At 50.0% G+C, this 17,752-nt stretch overlaps 8 protein-coding genes across 8 annotated transcripts; 4 read left to right on the top strand and 4 right to left on the bottom strand.

The window, feature by feature from the left end:
- Positions 1 to 230: 230 nt before the first annotated feature.
- CPAR01_06589 (uncharacterized protein) lies at positions 231 to 1,064 on the top strand (the record flags this gene model as incomplete). The annotated part of the gene is made up of 2 exons (XM_060490861.1): positions 231 to 638; positions 984 to 1,064. The coding sequence occupies 2 exons, from the start codon at positions 231 to 233 to the stop codon at positions 1,062 to 1,064; spliced, it is 489 nt and encodes a 162-aa protein (XP_060349735.1).
- A 445-nt stretch (positions 1,065 to 1,509) lies between these two features.
- CPAR01_06588 (uncharacterized protein) lies at positions 1,510 to 2,088 on the bottom strand (the record flags this gene model as incomplete). The annotated part of the gene is made up of 1 exon (XM_060490860.1): positions 1,510 to 2,088. The coding sequence occupies one exon, from the start codon at positions 2,086 to 2,088 to the stop codon at positions 1,510 to 1,512; it is 579 nt and encodes a 192-aa protein (XP_060349734.1).
- Positions 2,089 to 3,690: 1,602 nt separating this feature from the next.
- Positions 3,691 to 4,080, top strand: CPAR01_06587 (uncharacterized protein; the record flags this gene model as incomplete). The annotated part of the gene is made up of 1 exon (XM_060490859.1): positions 3,691 to 4,080. One exon carries the CDS (start codon positions 3,691 to 3,693, stop codon positions 4,078 to 4,080), a length of 390 nt encoding a protein of 129 aa, XP_060349733.1.
- A 276-nt stretch (positions 4,081 to 4,356) lies between these two features.
- CPAR01_06586 (uncharacterized protein) lies at positions 4,357 to 7,983 on the bottom strand (the record flags this gene model as incomplete). Its single annotated transcript, XM_060490858.1, has 13 exons — positions 4,357 to 4,469; positions 4,557 to 5,167; positions 5,234 to 5,499; positions 5,561 to 5,615; positions 5,666 to 5,805; positions 5,874 to 6,007; positions 6,072 to 6,207; positions 6,267 to 6,577; positions 6,627 to 6,745; positions 6,818 to 6,825; positions 6,881 to 7,018; positions 7,072 to 7,148; positions 7,194 to 7,983. 13 exons carry the CDS (start codon positions 7,981 to 7,983, stop codon positions 4,357 to 4,359), a joined length of 2,898 nt encoding a protein of 965 aa, XP_060349732.1.
- Positions 7,984 to 8,392: 409 nt separating this feature from the next.
- On the top strand, positions 8,393 to 9,857 carry CPAR01_06585 (uncharacterized protein; the record flags this gene model as incomplete). The annotated part of the gene is made up of 3 exons (XM_060490857.1): positions 8,393 to 8,664; positions 8,726 to 8,794; positions 8,852 to 9,857. 3 exons carry the CDS (start codon positions 8,393 to 8,395, stop codon positions 9,855 to 9,857), a joined length of 1,347 nt encoding a protein of 448 aa, XP_060349731.1.
- An 823-nt stretch (positions 9,858 to 10,680) lies between these two features.
- Positions 10,681 to 12,084, bottom strand: CPAR01_06584 (AreB protein; the record flags this gene model as incomplete). Its single annotated transcript, XM_060490856.1, has 3 exons — positions 10,681 to 10,710; positions 10,775 to 11,754; positions 11,817 to 12,084. The coding sequence occupies 3 exons, from the start codon at positions 12,082 to 12,084 to the stop codon at positions 10,681 to 10,683; spliced, it is 1,278 nt and encodes a 425-aa protein (XP_060349730.1).
- A 1,673-nt stretch (positions 12,085 to 13,757) lies between these two features.
- On the top strand, positions 13,758 to 14,765 carry CPAR01_06583 (uncharacterized protein; the record flags this gene model as incomplete). Its single annotated transcript, XM_060490855.1, has 5 exons — positions 13,758 to 13,812; positions 13,865 to 14,112; positions 14,190 to 14,393; positions 14,448 to 14,530; positions 14,582 to 14,765. The coding sequence occupies 5 exons, from the start codon at positions 13,758 to 13,760 to the stop codon at positions 14,763 to 14,765; spliced, it is 774 nt and encodes a 257-aa protein (XP_060349729.1).
- Positions 14,766 to 14,892: 127 nt separating this feature from the next.
- Positions 14,893 to 16,893, bottom strand: CPAR01_06582 (uncharacterized protein; the record flags this gene model as incomplete). Its single annotated transcript, XM_060490854.1, has 1 exon — positions 14,893 to 16,893. One exon carries the CDS (start codon positions 16,891 to 16,893, stop codon positions 14,893 to 14,895), a length of 2,001 nt encoding a protein of 666 aa, XP_060349728.1.
- Between the last annotated feature and the right edge of the window lie 859 nt (positions 16,894 to 17,752).

Raw genomic sequence — 17,752 nt, 5'->3', positions numbered from 1 at the left:
TCAGGTCAGTCAATCTCACACCCCCACCAATCAATCGTTCACTCACACTCTCTCTCATCCAACCTCTCAGTGAAACCCACAGGACTATTGTTGACAACGTTTCTCAATTTAGCTCATTCCGGTCTTTTCTTCTCAGATTGATTGGGCATCCTCTTTCCTCCATCTATTAAGAGTCTCGCTTGACCAGTCATAATCCCTGCCACCGAAAAACAACCGGGAGTTCAGTAAGCATGCCGATCCCGGACTTTGCCAACGAGGCAATCTTCCCAATCTTTGAGGGCCTCCCCATCGAGGAACCCGGCGCCGCCGATCCGCCCTCCTACGCCGCATCCTCGGAGCCGCCCTCGTATGCGCCGGCCCCCTCCGACCCGCCATCCTACACGGACTCCCAATCCGGCTCCGGCACCGCCAAAGCCTCCGCTTCCTCATCCTCCTCCACGGCAGTCACGAGACCATCCTCCCACGACGCACGCGAAGAATGGTTCCTCATAGCGCAGGTAAAACAAAACATGACCATCACGAAACCGACACTCGTGGTCGTCGATCGCCAGCAGACGGAGTTCGCCGTCACGTTTGAGGACCGCGGGATCGATTTGCGGCCCGTCAAGGGCGGGTGGACGATTGTCGTGCCGCGCGGGGTGAGGACGGCGCCGAAGGGCGGGAAGAGGGGGTTTGTTAGGGTACCGGAGGGGAAGGGGACAGGGGTGAAGTATATCCCTGGCGGGCTGGAGCAGATTGGGGAGTTGGGGGCGCGGGTGAGGGAGGATGGTGGGCGGTGGTTGAGGGAGTGCGCTGGGTGTGGGAAGGGGACTGGAGAGGGTGAGACGTTGAAGAGTTGTACTGCTTGTGTTGTTGCGAGGTATTGTGGCAAGGTGAGTCTTTACTTTAACTTCATTCTCGTGCTGTTTCCCTTCGCTGCTTTTTAATTGGCTGGCGGGAGTGATGTTGTGATGCGGACGTGCTGACGATGACTGACTACATAGGAATGCCAGAAGGAGGATTGGAAGAAGCACAAGGGGGATTGCAAGGTTCTCAAGGGCATGGCGAACGCGTGGGGGATATGATGCGGGTAGACGAGAGGAGTTTTAGGTATGATTAAGGAACTAAAGAAGATGCTCTGTGTCTGGACGGTGCCGACCTGTGACTAGAGAAGTGGTAGTGGACAAGTTCAAGTCCGTTGCATTGATGATAGAAATCACTGTGGAGGGCTCTGGGTAGATAGTAGAGCTGACAATCACTGTTGAGCGACCTGGGAACAAGTAGGTTGTTAACCAGACAGAGCATTGAAGCAATAATTCAGTGATAAATATCCGATATGCTATAAGGGAGTGTAAGGTAAAGCATGGCTGACACCCTTCTCTACAAAGCAAGCCTAAGCCAAATTCTCTCCAACAAACATCAACATGTAACGAGAACGTACAAGAACGTCAAATGAGCGACGCAGAATCGAACACATTTCTCTCCTGCCCAGTCACCCCCACACTCACCCTCGTTCCAAGAAGAAGCAGCTCAGAAGTAAGCAATCCGAGCCCCAGAAACCTGCGTATTCCACGAAACATAGTCATTGTCATTAACGCCAACAAGCTCGAGCCCCTCCACGGTACCAGGCGCCTTGCAATCCGTCGGCGCGGTCAAGTACGCCCCGTACGTGGCATCCCACGTAGCATACCCGCCCGCAACGACAGACAACCGCCCGATGTTCACGTTCCTCTGGTTCCCGGGCCCTCCCGCGCCCCAGCCGGGCGAGCCGCCGGCGGGCGCGGGCTTCAGCGAGGTGAAGACGTCGAGCTTGCGGCTGCCCGAGACGCTGGAGGTGGCGGCGTCGAGGTAGAAGTAGAACTGGCACTTTTTGCCGGCGGCGGCGGGCGGGTAGGTGAAGGTTAGGAGGGCGGTGAGGTCGTTGCCTGCGTTGGAGGTGGATTTGGAGACGACGGCCGTGCCGTAGGTTGGGGTGATGGCGCCGGTTCTGGTGTTGTAGGTGAAGGTTGAGGAGGGGGTGAAGTAGGTTGATGCTTGGCGGGTTTCCAAGGGGGATGCGAGGGCGGAGGTTACGGTGAGGAGGAGGGCGAGGACGGTCTTGGGGAACATTTTGGTGGAGGTTTGGTGGAGGTTTGGTGAGGGTTGGTGAGGGTTGGTGAGTGTTGGTTGTGGGATGGGATTGAGAATAGTTGGATGTAGTGGGATAGTGGTATTCTGTGAGCTGGGGATGGTGGTGATGAGAGTAGATGGGCGTCCAGAAAGAAGGAAAAACTCTCTTGTATTTATAACTTGATTCTATACGACGAAGCCCTCAAGTTAGCTCTTCATCTTGAGATTTATCGTAACCGATGGGAATCAGGCAAAACTAGAGGTATCATGGCTTTCCCCCGCTCTTCGAAATTTCACATAAGGTGGTCAAGGGCTTCGAGGCGGGTGTCCTCACAAGATGGCGCCTCACGACCCTCTCACCGACACGTCTCGTAAACTGACACAGCCCGACTTGGCTTTCCACATTTCAGCCTTCGGGTGAGGTCTCCGTCAGCCCTACAACTTACTCTTTTAACCCCTCAACTCATAGCAATAGGCTACATGAACCCAGTAGCCATGTAGGCTTAATTTGAGAAGCGGTATACGAACATCGCCCAATGGGATTTAAGCCTTAAAGAGGCCTACATCATCACGCGATGATGTTGAAAAAGTCTCCGCAAGGCGTTCCACTTTGTTTGTTGGAGTTGGGGTATGACGAGCGTTGTGTGGAGGAGGCTCAGCTCTGGGAGCTGGAACTCTTACGACCAATCAGCGCTGTTGAAGTGAGAAAGAGGCGTCCTATGAAAATATCGTGGGCTCTGCATCGTGGTGGCTTGATGGCTTACTTGGAGGTGGTGGCACGGCTCGATTTCGGTTTGGCTGAGCTTGCATCGGCATGAGCTAAGAGATTCAACCTTGGCCCTGTGGTTTGGGGGAAACTTCGTATCCAGATGTTTTCTTTGAGACAACGATCCACGATGGAGGGTCATCGGATTGGGTTGATGGGAAAGAAAAGACCAATGGTCTCAGATGAAGCTATTTTGAGGAGTAAGCTTCGGGGGAATGCGAAAGTGCAACTTTCGAAGCCGAGTGCCTCGCGATATTTGCGCACACGGCCCGAGACGGCAGTTTAGAGGCAATGTGGGAGCCAAGTTGAAGAATCTAGGCAGAGGTAAACCTTGCTTCAAAATTTGGTCTGCCATGATACTCAGATCGCTGCGAAGATAAAACAGTAGCGGAAAGGGATATCTGCGCATTGCTTCCCAAGCACAATGATGCCAGTGAGCCCCCAAGTCCCATTGGAGCTTGCTGTCCGAATTTGAAATCGCCCAGCACTCCCTTACAGCTCGTGGAGCGATGCTCCCAAAGCCAGAGGCATCCCTGATGTGAGGTTTGCCGTCCTCAAAGCCACGTGCGACTCTAAGGGACTGCCAGACTACTTCATCTCTTTGTGTCATTCTTGGGCATTTACAACGTCGAGGAATGTTTCTTTGTAGCTCCTGTCAACACTCAAAGACACCAAACATGTAATGTGCCATGCGATAGAGGCCCTAGATGACCAGAAAACCAGAATAAAGCTACGTCGTGGCGCCGGTAAGTGTCGTCTTGAGTTCTTGATCTCCCCGCTACATTGCACCGAGTGATCCTAGGCCACTCCTTTCTGGGCCATTCACCATCAACACCATGTTGGCTCTCAATCCATACATCTACGCCATTGTCTTCAATTGCATGATCGCTGCAGCTGATGCCTCCATGTCGACTATAATTAATCCTACGCGTGCTTCTCAACTAGAGCAGGAGCACTGGAATAATCTCCTACCCCCATCACCGACCACCCACGTCTCCGAACGTCCGACAGATGGAACCCGTATAGGTCCCCTCGAAGCAGCTATAGAAAGGCGGAAGCAACAACCTTGCGTCTCCGTTCATCTCTGTACCGAAAAGGATTGGGAAGGTGACTGCTGGTGGGCCTGTTTCCGAGATGGCCTGGAGACGTACCCGAACTGGAACTGGGGTGGCAAAGTCAAGTCCGCCCGCCCAGGTGAAGGCGCGACATGCAAGTTCTTCTTGTGAGTTTTTGAGCCTCTTGATTCTGCCTCTCTTGCGAGTGTGAGTGGATGCTGACGTTATTTCAAGTGGCCCGGATTGTAGCATGCGAACAAAGAAGCAAGATATGGAATGGCCAGGGGGCAACTTTGAGGGCTTGGTTGATTATGGCATTGGGTGCTTTTATTGCATGATGGAGGGATCAAAGAAGTCATACTCGAATTCAAGTTGATCCATACTACCTTGGTACTTTAAGCGTCAATCGCACCCAAACATATCCTAGTCTGCTATCTCAGAAGAAGACTACCCCGAGGACCCCTCATCTCTGGTCTTTAACTTCTTCTGCTGCTCCTCGTGTCTCGCCGTGATGAAATCGCCATCTTTTTGCAAGATATCATAGTCGTCATCCATTTGGTCTATGCCGCGCAGGTAAGTAAGTGTGTGCAACTCAGCCATCCGAATCTCCCAAGTGGTTAGAAGCAACAAAATAGAAGGCAACTTACCACGGACGTCGATGTTGAACTTTGCAATTCTCACAGAGATCTCGGAATCATTCAAATCCGCGACTTTGGCAGTAGATTCTGTAAAAAAGGGTTCCCCGTCGGCAAGAAGAAGAACTCTGCGATCCGGCCATATATCCGTTCTGTTACGTGATTCAACGAGCACCAACTGGGTGGTGTCTTTGTCCGGGTACTCTACATTCCGGAAGCCGCGATCATCGTCTTTGAAGTCTCGGTAGCCTCGGGGGTTGTCCTCAAAGTCATAAGTCAAGCATAGAACCGCATCGTGTCTGAGCGGTTTATCGGGTGACGGCTCTTTAGCAATGGTGCTCCTGGTATTGGGCCGCAGAACTTCTCGAACTCTCCATACGAAGTGTTTCGAGGTCGTGATACAGGGAACGAAGATTCCCGCCGAAGTTCTGAGGACGGAGAGATACCAGGCGGTTTGCGAATCGCGCCCGGAGCGGATAGTGACCCTAGAGCCATCGACTAATTGCGATCGCCCTTGACTCCCATGGCAACATAGCCCAGCTCCCACCACTGGAGCTATGGTCCAAAGACCATCTTGATCTTTCCATGAAGGGTCGTATGGTTCGACTCGCGGCCCCTGAAATCTTGCGATACAACCCAAGTGAGTTTATGTTCCGAAATTACATGCATGGTCCGGGATGGCAGCTTACTTCTGTGGCATAATCCTCTGCTCGCTCGCAGATCGAGGTCCAAAGTCAATGAGTTTGTAGATGTCATGACGAAGGTAGTGTGTTTTGTCCGCATTCGTACTCTTCGTCTTGAATCGAAATTGCGCAATGATCTTTGCTGACTTTGGAATGTCAATGAACTTCGAGACAGTAAGTTGAGATGCTTTAGTGAACAAGTCGACGACATCTTGGAGCTCATGATCTCCACTATCTTTGAATGAGTCGAGGATCAACTTCATCTCTTGTCTCTATCGAAAGGTTAGACAAGAATTAAATCACCATCACATTAACTGCATATAGTATTCTTACCCCGATAACTCTCCAATTGTTGTAATCCCCAACTGTTGCGCACCATTGTTGTGGGCTGTGATAACGTCAGATCACACACGGAGTTTTGGAGCCAAGGGCTCGTACTTGGAAGCCAAGATGGTATTCCCACCAACTGCTTCGAATACCACACTGTCGTCGCTATCTTTATAGCTGCGAACAATGCTCTGATCAGCACCTGATGCGATTTCTTTCTTTGACTCCGCCCCAATGATGACTTCCACAGGCTGTAACCACTCGTCAGTTTTTACGGTACTTAATAGAGGCGTAAAGTCGTTTCAGGTAGGATGCATACAGAGGAGACAGACATCCCGATAGCGTGCTTGAAGGAACACCGGCTCTTTTCTTCGTCCTGGGATTCGTTGCCAACCAGAGCTTTTGTCGAAAGTAACATTCCCCCGAGAATGACCTCGTGGCAGAAAAATTGTCCTATAAGGTTTCAACAATTGCATCTTGTATGAGGCGGAAGCTGTATCATGGGACCACCACGTACCAAATCTTTCGTAAAATTTGCGAACGTCTGTCTCGTCCGCTTCCTCACCTAGCTCCTTGATCTTTTCAATGCCATCCGTGAACGCCTTGGTCGGAACGAGATCATCCGCATTAAGAAACAAAGTAGCTCGGGGAAGCTAGGCGGTTATAAGCGATGTGAAGTCGAGTAACTTAGTTTTGGTAGCGCGTTGCCTACCTTGTATATACCGATCATGCTCTTGACAGACCTATTGCTCCCTGACGACTGCTCACCTTGGGAGTCGAAGGACTTTCCGCTAGCCACGTTGATACCGATTCCTGAGTAACCGAGGGCGATTTTGTTATCCATAGAAGACTTGTCAAAGCTATTACGAACAAGAGAGTGCTTAATTCCGCTCTCAGTAGTGACGACATCAATTTTTGAACCGTCCGTGACCCCGTAATTGGGAATGGCGATCTCAACCTCTGCAGTGGAGACTGTGCTATCTGGGCTGTAGTCAAGATTCAAGCCTGATTTGAGACGAAATGCTATACGACTATCAGTAGAAGCTCGTATTGTCAAATATCAACAACGAACCCGGTTTTGGTGCCATTTTGATCTCAGTGCTGACCGGATCAATATACCAGCCGTGCATGACTTGGCAATTCTTCATGACGAATTCCCACTGCAACTCATCAAGTGATGACGGTGAGATACTGGACTTGACGGTTAGGTATCAATTGTGAATCAAAGTTGACGTAAAATGTGTTTAAACGGATCACTCTAACCTGGAGGTCTGTGGCGAAACTGTGTCAGTCAATCAGTTAAGATCCAGATCCATGGTTTCGTACCTCAGCCTTTTGAACTGCTTTATTGCCACCCAAAGCTGTCAAAACTGTCTTTGGCTGATCTTCATCGAAACAAGATGAAGCGTCTTTAAACCTGAGGTTGATCGATGGGACGCTACTCTCATATGGACATGTCTCATCCTTGATTTGTTGGTTCAGTCTCAAATGGTGAAATTGAAAGGGCTCAAACTTACAAGCATCTTGATGTAGTCGTCGAATCTGGTTTTATCAGAGAGAGGGGTTTCATCCGGCAGGCAAAAATGATGTTTATCTTTTAGTTGCGACCTTCATGTTGTGATGTTAGAAGTGGAATTACAGATTGAGTCAAGAACATGGCAAACTTGCATTGCGCTAATTCCGTCTCTCAAGTCCCAGAGTGTCCGAGAGCCTAGGTCCTGGATATCAATGATGTGGCCGCTTGCACGTGCATCTTCTGGAGGCGACTTCATCACTCTGAGAGCCTGAATCGCCTGCGACTTATCATTCTTGATTTGGACGATCCTGATGATGAAATCTCCAGTCTTGTAGATGTCCTGTACTGTCTGCGCGTTGTGATCCTTCTTCAGACCGTAGTAAATTCTCACATCCGACTGGGGACTTTTCGTAAGCTTCGATACCTGCTCCACGTATTCCGAAAGAGTAAGGTCATAGTCGAGGAGCATAGACGACGGAGAACTCCATATGTCAAACTCCTTGGCCAGACCAATTGCAATCATCCCCTCTTTAATCTTAACCATGGTGACACTGTGCATCCCAACGTTGGCGTTGGCGTTGAAGCCGCATTTCTTCAACAGCACGGCGAACCCGATGGTTCCCGCAGGGCTTCCCGTCACTGGAAAAGACGTGGCATCAGCCTTCACCCCAGAAGATGACGCAGGTGTTGCTTTGTCTATGCGTTGAAATGTCAAAATCGTGTCCGAGTCAGACGGGCTTTTTGTAGCACCGTTGAAAGTTTTGGCGCCGGGTGTCGACGGGGGACTATTGTAAGCACTTTCCATGACAAGTAAGTGTGGTGCAGAAATTAAAGAAGGCGTCTGGTCCATATGATAGAGCTCCAGGTCCATGATAACGTTGTAGTCTCTATTTTGTATCAGGGGCGCAGTCATCGTCCTAGTCAAGTACGTCCACGCTCCAGGCTCCAGCATTGGACACTCACCATCGTTTCTATGGTCGCGTGCGTACCTGCCGGAACCACGAGTAACTCACACCGGAAACGGCCTGGATAGAATCCTGGCTTTCTTTTGTCTCACTACGGCTCAGCCGCATGGTGCGAGAGATGGGTTGGTTTCTTGGCGTGTTCAGCCTAAATGGACGAATGCAGGTTGTCTTGCCCCGGACTTTTGTCACCTATCAGCCAGGCTAGTCTGACATGAAAAACACGCATCTGAAGCAGTGCAGGGGGAAATGCCGTGAGCATCTATATAATTCTGTCTCGGGGCTCAAGGCATGATTCATTTTTCAGTTGCGAAAGCATTTCCGTTGATCTTCAATTCGCAACAAATCAACAATCCAACCATGGCAGTGGGACTTCCGACAAGCGCCAAAAACCCTGTTCAGAACAGACTGCAGGTTCTGCAGGCGCAGTACCCTGAATATCATGTCGTAATCTGGGCTTCTGCTGGAGGATCTCTCAAGCTTCTGCCCGGAACGCGATGGGTTCGCAAGGGAGTTGAACTTATTCAATTCAGTAATCTTTTGGGCCTTACTACAGACACGCGTCATTTCGAGTACTACATTGTCATTGAGGGGGCCTTTCGATACCGCAACAAGTACATGAAAGCAACCGAGTGAGTTCCAGAGTTCACGTTGCCCGAGTCACGAACTCCGGCACTAGCTGACCATTCATAGTTATCGGGATTACGTTGGCTCGACAGCCAATTTTGACTTTGAGAAGCGGCAATGTGTCATGCAGCCCAAGTGAGCATAGTAGTCATGAGTCAAGGCATGGCATTTCCCAATCTAACATGCTGACAGAACCGATTTCTGTGCCAAATCTTGGATGAAGCACCTCCCCGACGACATGTGTGTAAAGGATTTGAGCTTACCGGGAACTCGTTGTAGCAGTGCCTCAACCTATTGGATCAACGATGTCGCGAACATTGACGTCGAGCCAGAAATCAGCGATAAGAAGCTGAGGTTACAGTTACTCGGCATGCACAAGTGCCACAAAGACAGTATTCGCACTCAACTTCAAAACGGCGTTCGACTGCTCGACCTACGATGTGACGGAGAACGCAGACTACGGCACGGCCCTCTGGTCCTTGAAAAGCAGCTCGAAGACGTACTTGATGATGTCAGGGACTTCTTGAAAGACAATAAGAATGAAACCGTCATGATCATGCTCAGTTTCTCATCCGCCTCCGCAACGTATGACGCCGACAAGCATTGGTCCGAGGGTTACAGCATCAATTACGACGATCTGCCGAAGAACTTCAACAGAGACTTCAAGAGGGATATGAAGAAAGAAAATCTCTTGTACACAGGCAAACAATGGCCTCTTCTTCGCGATGTTCGCGGAAAGGCTGTCATCTTTCGTGGGTGGGACGTGGATTCTGAGGAAGACCGATGGGGTTTGGAATGCCGGTTGCCAGTTTGGGTGGCCGCGCGCAGTCCCACATCATCCATCAAGGCCGAGGATCTTGCTGCCCAGAGATGGGAAAGCCTGGCAGGAGACTTCAGCAGCCGAGACTCACTCAAATCGATAGTGCTGGCAGCTTGTCTGCATCATGATCCGACAGACGAAACAGGTTGGGTTTCTCCATTACAGACGGCCCCTATCCTTCAGAATAAGGCGGTAGAACACCTCAAGAACTCTACGAGGAAGATGAAGCATTTGTGGGTGTATGGTGATGATATGAAGGAGAAGACAAACCTGGCCATTGCCAAGTTGAACTTCTGGGGTTCAGACGACGAGGGACCCAGTCGGCCACTGCCGCTGACAGTTCACTCGGCGCCTTCAAAATTGATCACTACTAAGTAATGGTGGGCATCGGTATCATCATAGAGATAGCTTGGGGGAAGCATGTGATTAGCTGGTTAATTTGACTGCTTTGCTTATTGCCTACCAACAAATCCTGTGACTCTGTTAACGTCCATAGAGGAACGCGATAGGTTTCCGAGATTTTTTGCAGCTAGACGCAATGAGAGAGGAACAGCCAGTTCCTGTGGAAACCAGCACACTAACTCCCGGCAGTCGAGAAACGGCTTCTCTAGTGCGGGACCGGACCGATCCCGCCGCAGTGTACATGGCTAACTCGAGCGATAGCTGCTCTGAGAGGCCACGTGAGACAGTCATCTTACATGGGCTTGGGGAATGCGGTGATACATGCGGGTAAAAGCCGTTTGCAGTATGGTCTAATCTTCCGGTGGCAGGGCTGAAGTGAGACGCATTCTTGTAGTACTAGGAGGCTTTTGGTGGCGTTGAACGATTTGATGAGACACGGCGCGATCTCTTTTCCATGCAATTAGGGCCGAATTGAGTTGCAGATGAAGCTTGGTTCAAACACACATTTTTATTTCTTGGGCGTGACCAGTCTCTAGAAGAATGATCAACAACTGCCTTGGCGTGCTTCGAACCAAGGCTTGAATCAGTGGAGATAAGATCGACAAGCCAGCCAGCCTGCCGCTTTCATAATAGCTTGCTGACCGCGGGACCACGCGGAAGTATGCAGTGAAATCAGATCTAGAACGAGTCGACAGATGTATCTCTATACCAAAAATATGTACCCCGCTGACGATCATTTGTTCGAGGCCTCTGTACAGCCAAGCCCATCGCTTTGTCTACCTGGCCACGGGATGCTGGGCTAAATCCATTGAATCACTGGCTTGATGACCTTTTTAAATTTGGTTAGCTTTCGAAGAAGACGAAGAAATTGGACGGAAGCTATGACAACTTACTTTTCCGGCAGCCATTTCTTGTATGGCATGGTTCAACTGTGATGCTGGGTAAAACCCAGCTAACTTGTCGATGGGGAATCTGCCTTCTTGGTGCATGGAGATCAATTTGGGAATGAACTCTGCAGGAACCGCGTCTCCCTCGATTACGCCAACATATTTCTTGTTCCCAATCAGGAACTCTTGCGGGTCGAGCTTGATTATGGCTCCTGGAGGCGGTACCCCAACTTGGACTGCTGTACCCAGGGGACCGATGCAAGCAATCATGTCTTCAATGACCTTCAAGATTCCAGTGCATTCTACAGCGAACGTTGGACCCCCGTTGCTTATTTTCTTGATCTCCTGGACTACATCGCTGCATTCTCTCGAGTTGATAGTGTGTGTGGCTCCAAGCTCCTTGGCAAGCACAAGGCGCTCGGGAACAATATCGACGGCAATGATCTGCCCGGTTTCGAGGTAGCGTGCAGCCATCAACGCCGCAAGACCCACACTTCCGAGTCCGAAAATGATAATGGAGTCTTCTTTGCCCGGCTTGACGACGTTCATGACCGTTCCGGCGCCGGTCTGGAGTCCGCATCCGAGTGGGGCATAGACACCCATGTGCTCGACCGCCGATGGTGGACACCGGACCACTGATTTCTCGTTGACGACGGACATTTTGCAGAATGAAGACTGCCCGAAGAATTGACTCCGGACAGCACGGCCATCGGAAGCCAGCCGAGCTGGTGTGCTGCGGTCGCTTACCCGTACGGAATTGATGTTGATCATTGACGATTCTGGGCAGAGTGCAGAATGACCGCTCGTACAGGTCTTGCATGATCCACAATGATTGAATGAGAGGAGAACTGCGTCACCAATTGCTAGGTCTTTGATCTTGACGTCTCTTCCAATGTCGCGGACCACACCAGCTCCTTCGTGACCGAAAATGGCAGGAAACTCAACGAAGGGAAGACCGCCCTGTTGTGTTACTATATCGGTATGGCCTGTGATACTGTCAATGACTGATGCATGAGATGTTCCCAGGTTATCGTTGAATTTGACATACACACTCCACTGTACTTCATTTCAACAAGAACCTCATTTGGTCGAATCTCATCAAGAATGATTGGAACCAGCTCAAAATCAGCGTTCAACTTGTCCACCACATATGCTTCTGTCTCAATATTTTTCAACCCAAGCAAACTTGTCTTTTGGATCAAAGAAGCTTTGTCTTCCACGTGCTCGATATGTTCAACATGCTCGGTCGAAGACTTTAGACCTTGAGTCATGCTTGGGGTCACCCCCAGCATAGGTGTTTGTTGAATAGTAGCCATCGTCTTTGGTGGTTGAGGACAATAAATTGGTGAGAAACTGAATGGTGTCCTCAATTGTCGAGATATTAGACGGACTCGGTATTTAAGCACACTCCGAAAAGCGCCTGCGGGAAATCAACGCCCGCAAGTATGGGGATTGACATCTGCCGCATTCCCTACCCTCTCAAAACCTGATGCCGAACACACCTTGGACAGAGTTCAGCTTAGCAGCACCCCGCAGAGTTGACCGGTTGGCCCGCGCAGCCATCTTGGCGGAACGGTTGTTGTAGTCGGGACTTATAGACAGGGCAATCCCCGACCAGGAACCGCTTATCTTTCCAAATGCCTAGCTCCATGCGGGGTATATTGGGGCTGGAGTTAGTCGTGTGGGGTGTTGAGGAGTAGTGAAGTCAATGGATGTGGTTTCGCTGGCAGGGAAGATGGAACTTTGGAGATCATGGGATGAGGCCCCACGCTTTTCTTTGAAGACTGAGTGAGACAGCGCAAAACCTTTCTAGAACGCGTATGTATTAGGACGAACAGCAACCCCCTGTGTCTTCCCGTTCGGAAGTTGGGTTCGGGAGTGACATCAAGATTGGGTTTTGGAAACCTGACTCGGTGAGTTTGACATATGCTACCTCATTACTACAATGGTACTGCAACAAGTTGTCAGAAGTTTTACTTTTGAAGACCAATTTGATTGCCTAGTGCAAATTTACCTATTTTCTAATCTCGGCAACCCACTTCAATCCTTGATATCTAGCACTAGTAAGCTTTTGAATCTCAATCCAGGAGTGGTGACAGTCGCGCTATAATGGACGAGCACTTCCATCAAAAACGAAAGTCGACTCCCCAATCCCCCGCAGCTTGAAATTCGTAAGCAGCAAGTGTAAAAAGTTTGGCAATTTTCTGAGAGCCGCGTAACTTGAGCATTTCAACTCTTGCCTTATCTACACGTAGGCATCGCTCCAATCTTACTTTGATTGGTACAGAAAGCCGCTCTCAGGAACTTCATTCTCTCACTGACATCATGGAAACGGCGCACAATGGCCTCAGATACATGTAATTAACACAGAGTGACGATTACTCAAGAGGCTCTGGAGTAAGGTAAATGAACCCCAAGTGCAGAGTCGCGGACTATCTTAAATGACCTGGAAAGACTTGAGTTTTGACGTCTAAAATCACTCGTGGATTTGTTGCTGAACCTCACAACATGCAGTACATGCACAGAACCCTATGGTAACGAGCTGATGTCCATTCGACATGGAGGTGTGCTATGTTGTCGCATACTGCATTGGCAACAAAGACCCGAGTAAGACAACATGCATCTATCGAGCGCTCTTCATGTTGGTAACATTCGCATATTCAATTCGAAAAAGAAAAACCACGGTAAATGATTTGTATAACCGAGCCGTAAAGGGTTTCGGCGGACCGTGCCGTGGCGGCACACGGAATTCGTTGCCCGGCGTCCTAGCCCCCGCACCTCCCCGCCTTCTTATGATGCAATGTGCTTTGTCGCGGTCTCAGTATGAACGCTATGCGCTGTACAACCTCTACGGTTATTTAAATGAGGGGTTATAATTGTGACATATTGAAAAGGTATTTGTATTTAGCAAATATCAACAAACCATCTTGATCAACTACACCAAAAATTGTATCAATATCTGGACGTCTGAGGCGAAGAAGCAATCAACATGAGTGACACCAAGACAGGATCGAGACTAGCTGGAAAGGTCGTCATCATCACAGGTAGAACAACCTTCACTTCCAGTCGTATCCTGGGCTTTCTGACATTTTCTAGGCGGAGGGCATGGCTTCGGCGAGGGTATTGCCAACAAATTCGCCCAAGAAGGAGCTAAAGTTCTCATTACCGACATCAATGAGAGCGACGGACAAAGAGTAGCGCAAAGCGCTCCCGATTCGATATCGTTCTTCAAAGCAGACGTCACAAATGCTGAGGACTGGGAGAAGTTGATGAATGCCGCGCAATCGCGCTACGGCCGAATCGACTGTCTTGTGAATAACGCCGGCACGACTTACAGGAACAAGGTCAGAATTTCCGCACATCTATAAACTAAACGGTTATGACTCGTAGGGAATGATATGCTAACTTCCCACTGCCACAGCCTACGGCTGAGGTAACAGAGAGCGAGTTTGACATGGTCTTCAATGTCAACGTGAAGGGCATCTTCCTCGGCACCGCAGCGTTCATGCCGCGAGTCATCAAGCAAGGGGAAGGAGGCGTGATGCTGAACATCTCCTCGATTGGAGCTCTGCGCCCCCGGCCAGGTCTTGTGTGGTACAATGCCTCCAAGGGAGCCGTCTGCAATGTAAGTAGAGAGTGACTGATATAAATAAACGACACTTGGCTAACCAGATTGCAGGCAACCAAGGGGTTGGCGGCCGAGTACGGTGCCCATAAGATTCGCGTGAATTCGATCTGTCCTCTTTTGACTGGAACTGGCCTGTAAGCTGAATTCCTCCGAGCCATCTGGTTGTTGCTCATCCACATGCGTAGATTCGAATCCTTCATTGGTATGAAGGACACACCGGAAAATCGTCAGAAGTTCATTGGAAACGTCCCCTTACAAAGATTGGGTGAGATTGAAGACGTGGTAGACGCTTCTGTATTCTTGGTTTCGGACGAGAGCAAGTTCATCACTGGTGTCAACTTGGAGGTCGATGGTGGCAGAGCTATTTGAATGAACATGAAATTGGACTGTGTTGGCCACAGAGTCTTCCCAAGGGCAGATAGGTGGATTGAAACATTACAATATGCGCGATTAAGAGGTCATCATTATCATGAGCCTCTCAGCTTTCTCAGCTAACTCAAATAATTCTAATACGGCACAGTATATTTGAGTTGTAGGACAGGGCATAACTCTGAACCTTCTCGGCATATTCTGGAGTCGTTAGGTCAGGCTCTTTGTATCCCCATCCCCTGTGCATTCTAAGTGGGCCATTCGCCCGATCCCAGCTTGGGTTCGGCTTGCGCAAGACGGCAAAGCCTATGCGTCTGAATTCCGATCCTTCTAGCATGCGCTTGAGCACCAAACAGCTTCTGTCTGATTCTGATTCCGAAAGCGTTTCCACGATTGGCGCGCAAAACACTTCGTCTCCAATTTGCAGACTGTCATCATCCAAGCTGCAGTCAGCTAGACATACGTGAACATCTGTGCCGTCTTCGACATAATCCAGTGTCCAAGCCACATCGCCATCCGTGCTAAAGCAGTCATTCCCTTGAGGCTTGGTGCCGACCCTCGCCGAAATGAGCATTACGCCGAGGTCGACGAAGCCCCCCATCACCTCACCAAACGGATCATCCGTTATCGGCTGACAAAGAGCTTCGTATACGGTGCATACCGGCCGCGGTGAAGCGCCGTCTCCGTACATAATAGGATTTGTAGAAAGCGATACTCGTGGCCACCAGAAGCGGCACTGGGCGTCGTTAACGATATCAAGCGAAGCCCAGGACCAGGAGGGAGCACGGGCTATTAGAGGTCTTTGACCTATACCAAGCTTCATCGGATACGTGCCAGCTTCTGCAGTGTTGAACCACAACAGGCATTGAGGAAGAGACGCTTGCCATAAGCCCGCCAGGTAAGTATCGCGCGTCAGTTGGTGATAGAGCTGTGCAAGCCCGGAGAGAGCAGGTAATTTATCCTCATCATTTGCCAGGTGCCTCATCGTGTACTGCCGAAGTATGCCTGCCCACCACTCCTCAGCCTCTGCAGCATTCTGAGGCGGCAATGTACGTCGAGCTAGCTCCTCGCGCCAGTGAGCCGCCCCCGTATTGTGCAGACATTCGCAGATATAGATTTGATCGCACTTCCAAGAGATATCAAAAGGCCCGAATTCTAACACTCGGCAAGGTAGCAGATACTCCTGGAATGTCCAGCCTCTAGTCTCCAGATCTGTGGGTGGTGTGAAGTGTGACGTTCTTTCTCTGATGCGCAGGATCGACTCCTTGCCATTAGCGTCACCGATCTTGATTTGATGACTCCCGTAACGCCTGGATGAGAAAATGCCACTGGCCATACTTGTTGAGACGCTTGCATAGATGGTGAAGTAGGAGTTCCGATAGATGCGGGCCATGGCTGAGTTCTCAGCTGCGAAATCTGCACCCGTTATTCGCTTTTGCTCGCCCGACATTTCGGGAAAGTCTTGCAAGATACACAACGTATCGATCCACAGATACTCCACACTTAAACGTCGACAGATGACAATGGCATCTTGGAATGTCTTTGGAATGTCGCCCCATTCGATTCCTTCCATGTGCATATGTAGGTTTTCAGTCGTGCTTGTCAACCGTGAGAACTTTGCGTCGCCCCAACGGTGGCTTAGGCAGACGTATGGCCCCTGAAAATCACTGGCCTTGACAGTCTCGACGAGTCGAACTTGGTCACCCCGAAGATCAAGAAGCCTGCGCGGATAGAATGAGCCACGAGCCTTCCCGCAATCATGGTGGTCCACACATTGCCGAAGCCATTGTCGCGCCCTCGCAAAGCTCCTATCAGAGTCTGTTGATGGTCCAAACTGCGTCTCTCTGGGAAAGCCAACCTCCTCATCCCCATTACTTGAGACTCTGAAAACGGATTGTTCTTCGGGGTCTATGAAGAGAGAGACTCGGACATAGACTCCTTTGATGAGCAGATCCATGCTCTCCTCCGTATTGGCTGTTGTAAGGCCAATGCTTCCTACGACAAGTTCGTCAAGAATCTGATCTCGTTCAGTCTCGTTCCGTGCTCCCTGGAATAATGCCGGAAGACGCCCATCAATAACCGCCTCAACCACAGTTTTGTACACGCCGCAGAGGCCGCACAACTTCATGGCAGCATGCCGGATCTGTGCGTATGTAAGCTCCCTATGCCATTCACGCCGTTTCTCACAAGCACACAAGAGGTCCCACCCAGTCACACCTGGTGGTGGCTCATCGTCCGTGACTTTGTGATAGGACATCATCCGCGTAATACAATTTCACTTTGGACTCTAGACGCTCAAAAAGATTCAGATGATGTGGTATTGACACTGTCGACTGAGAGCACTCGGCATGATCCTGATGATTTGTCGGAGGCAGAAATAAAGGTGACAGTCTGCCTGGTCAAAATCTGCCCAACTGCCGAGCTGAAAAGAGGGGGCCGGAAGGTCAACACAGCGCGTTTACCGCGCCCAACTACCTATGTCGCTATGTCCACAGTCATAGCTACTATCATGGAGGTTGATTGGCCCGAACCAGCATCCTTGCAAGGGAGATCAGGAAGAGACCAAATCTTAACCCGTAAGTCCCGTTGAAACTGTCCAAGTCACAATTAATTTGAGACCATGATGTTGCTGCACGGTGCGTACAGATCTGAGTGCAGTAGGTAGTTGGAACAATTTGTTTGATGTAAGCAAGATTTTCATCGCTGTCTGAAATGGGGTTTGCAGGTGTTCAGTTGCAGTGAACTAGCGGCGTGGATATCGGCTTCACCTATACGTAGTATTGGAGAAGGGGATATAGCCGATATAACCGACAGCGCTCAACCTTCGGCTATTTGCTCGCCTAGAGCCAGCCACAGCATCGCTAGCTTGCCTTTGTCTGGATGACGTACCTGATTGCCGCCGGCCATACCTCCCATACCTGCAGTCAAGTAATATGATCTACCTACCGTCTTGATCAGTTCAGAATTGAGTGAATGATCTTTCGATA

This window comes from Colletotrichum paranaense (assembly GCF_030867605.1).
Source record: "Colletotrichum paranaense strain IMI 384185 chromosome Unknown Scaffold_5.1, whole genome shotgun sequence".
Classification (NCBI taxonomy): domain Eukaryota; kingdom Fungi; phylum Ascomycota; class Sordariomycetes; order Glomerellales; family Glomerellaceae; genus Colletotrichum; species Colletotrichum paranaense.
Note: the sequence above shows the minus strand (reverse complement) of the source record. Positions and strands in the feature narration are given on the sequence as shown.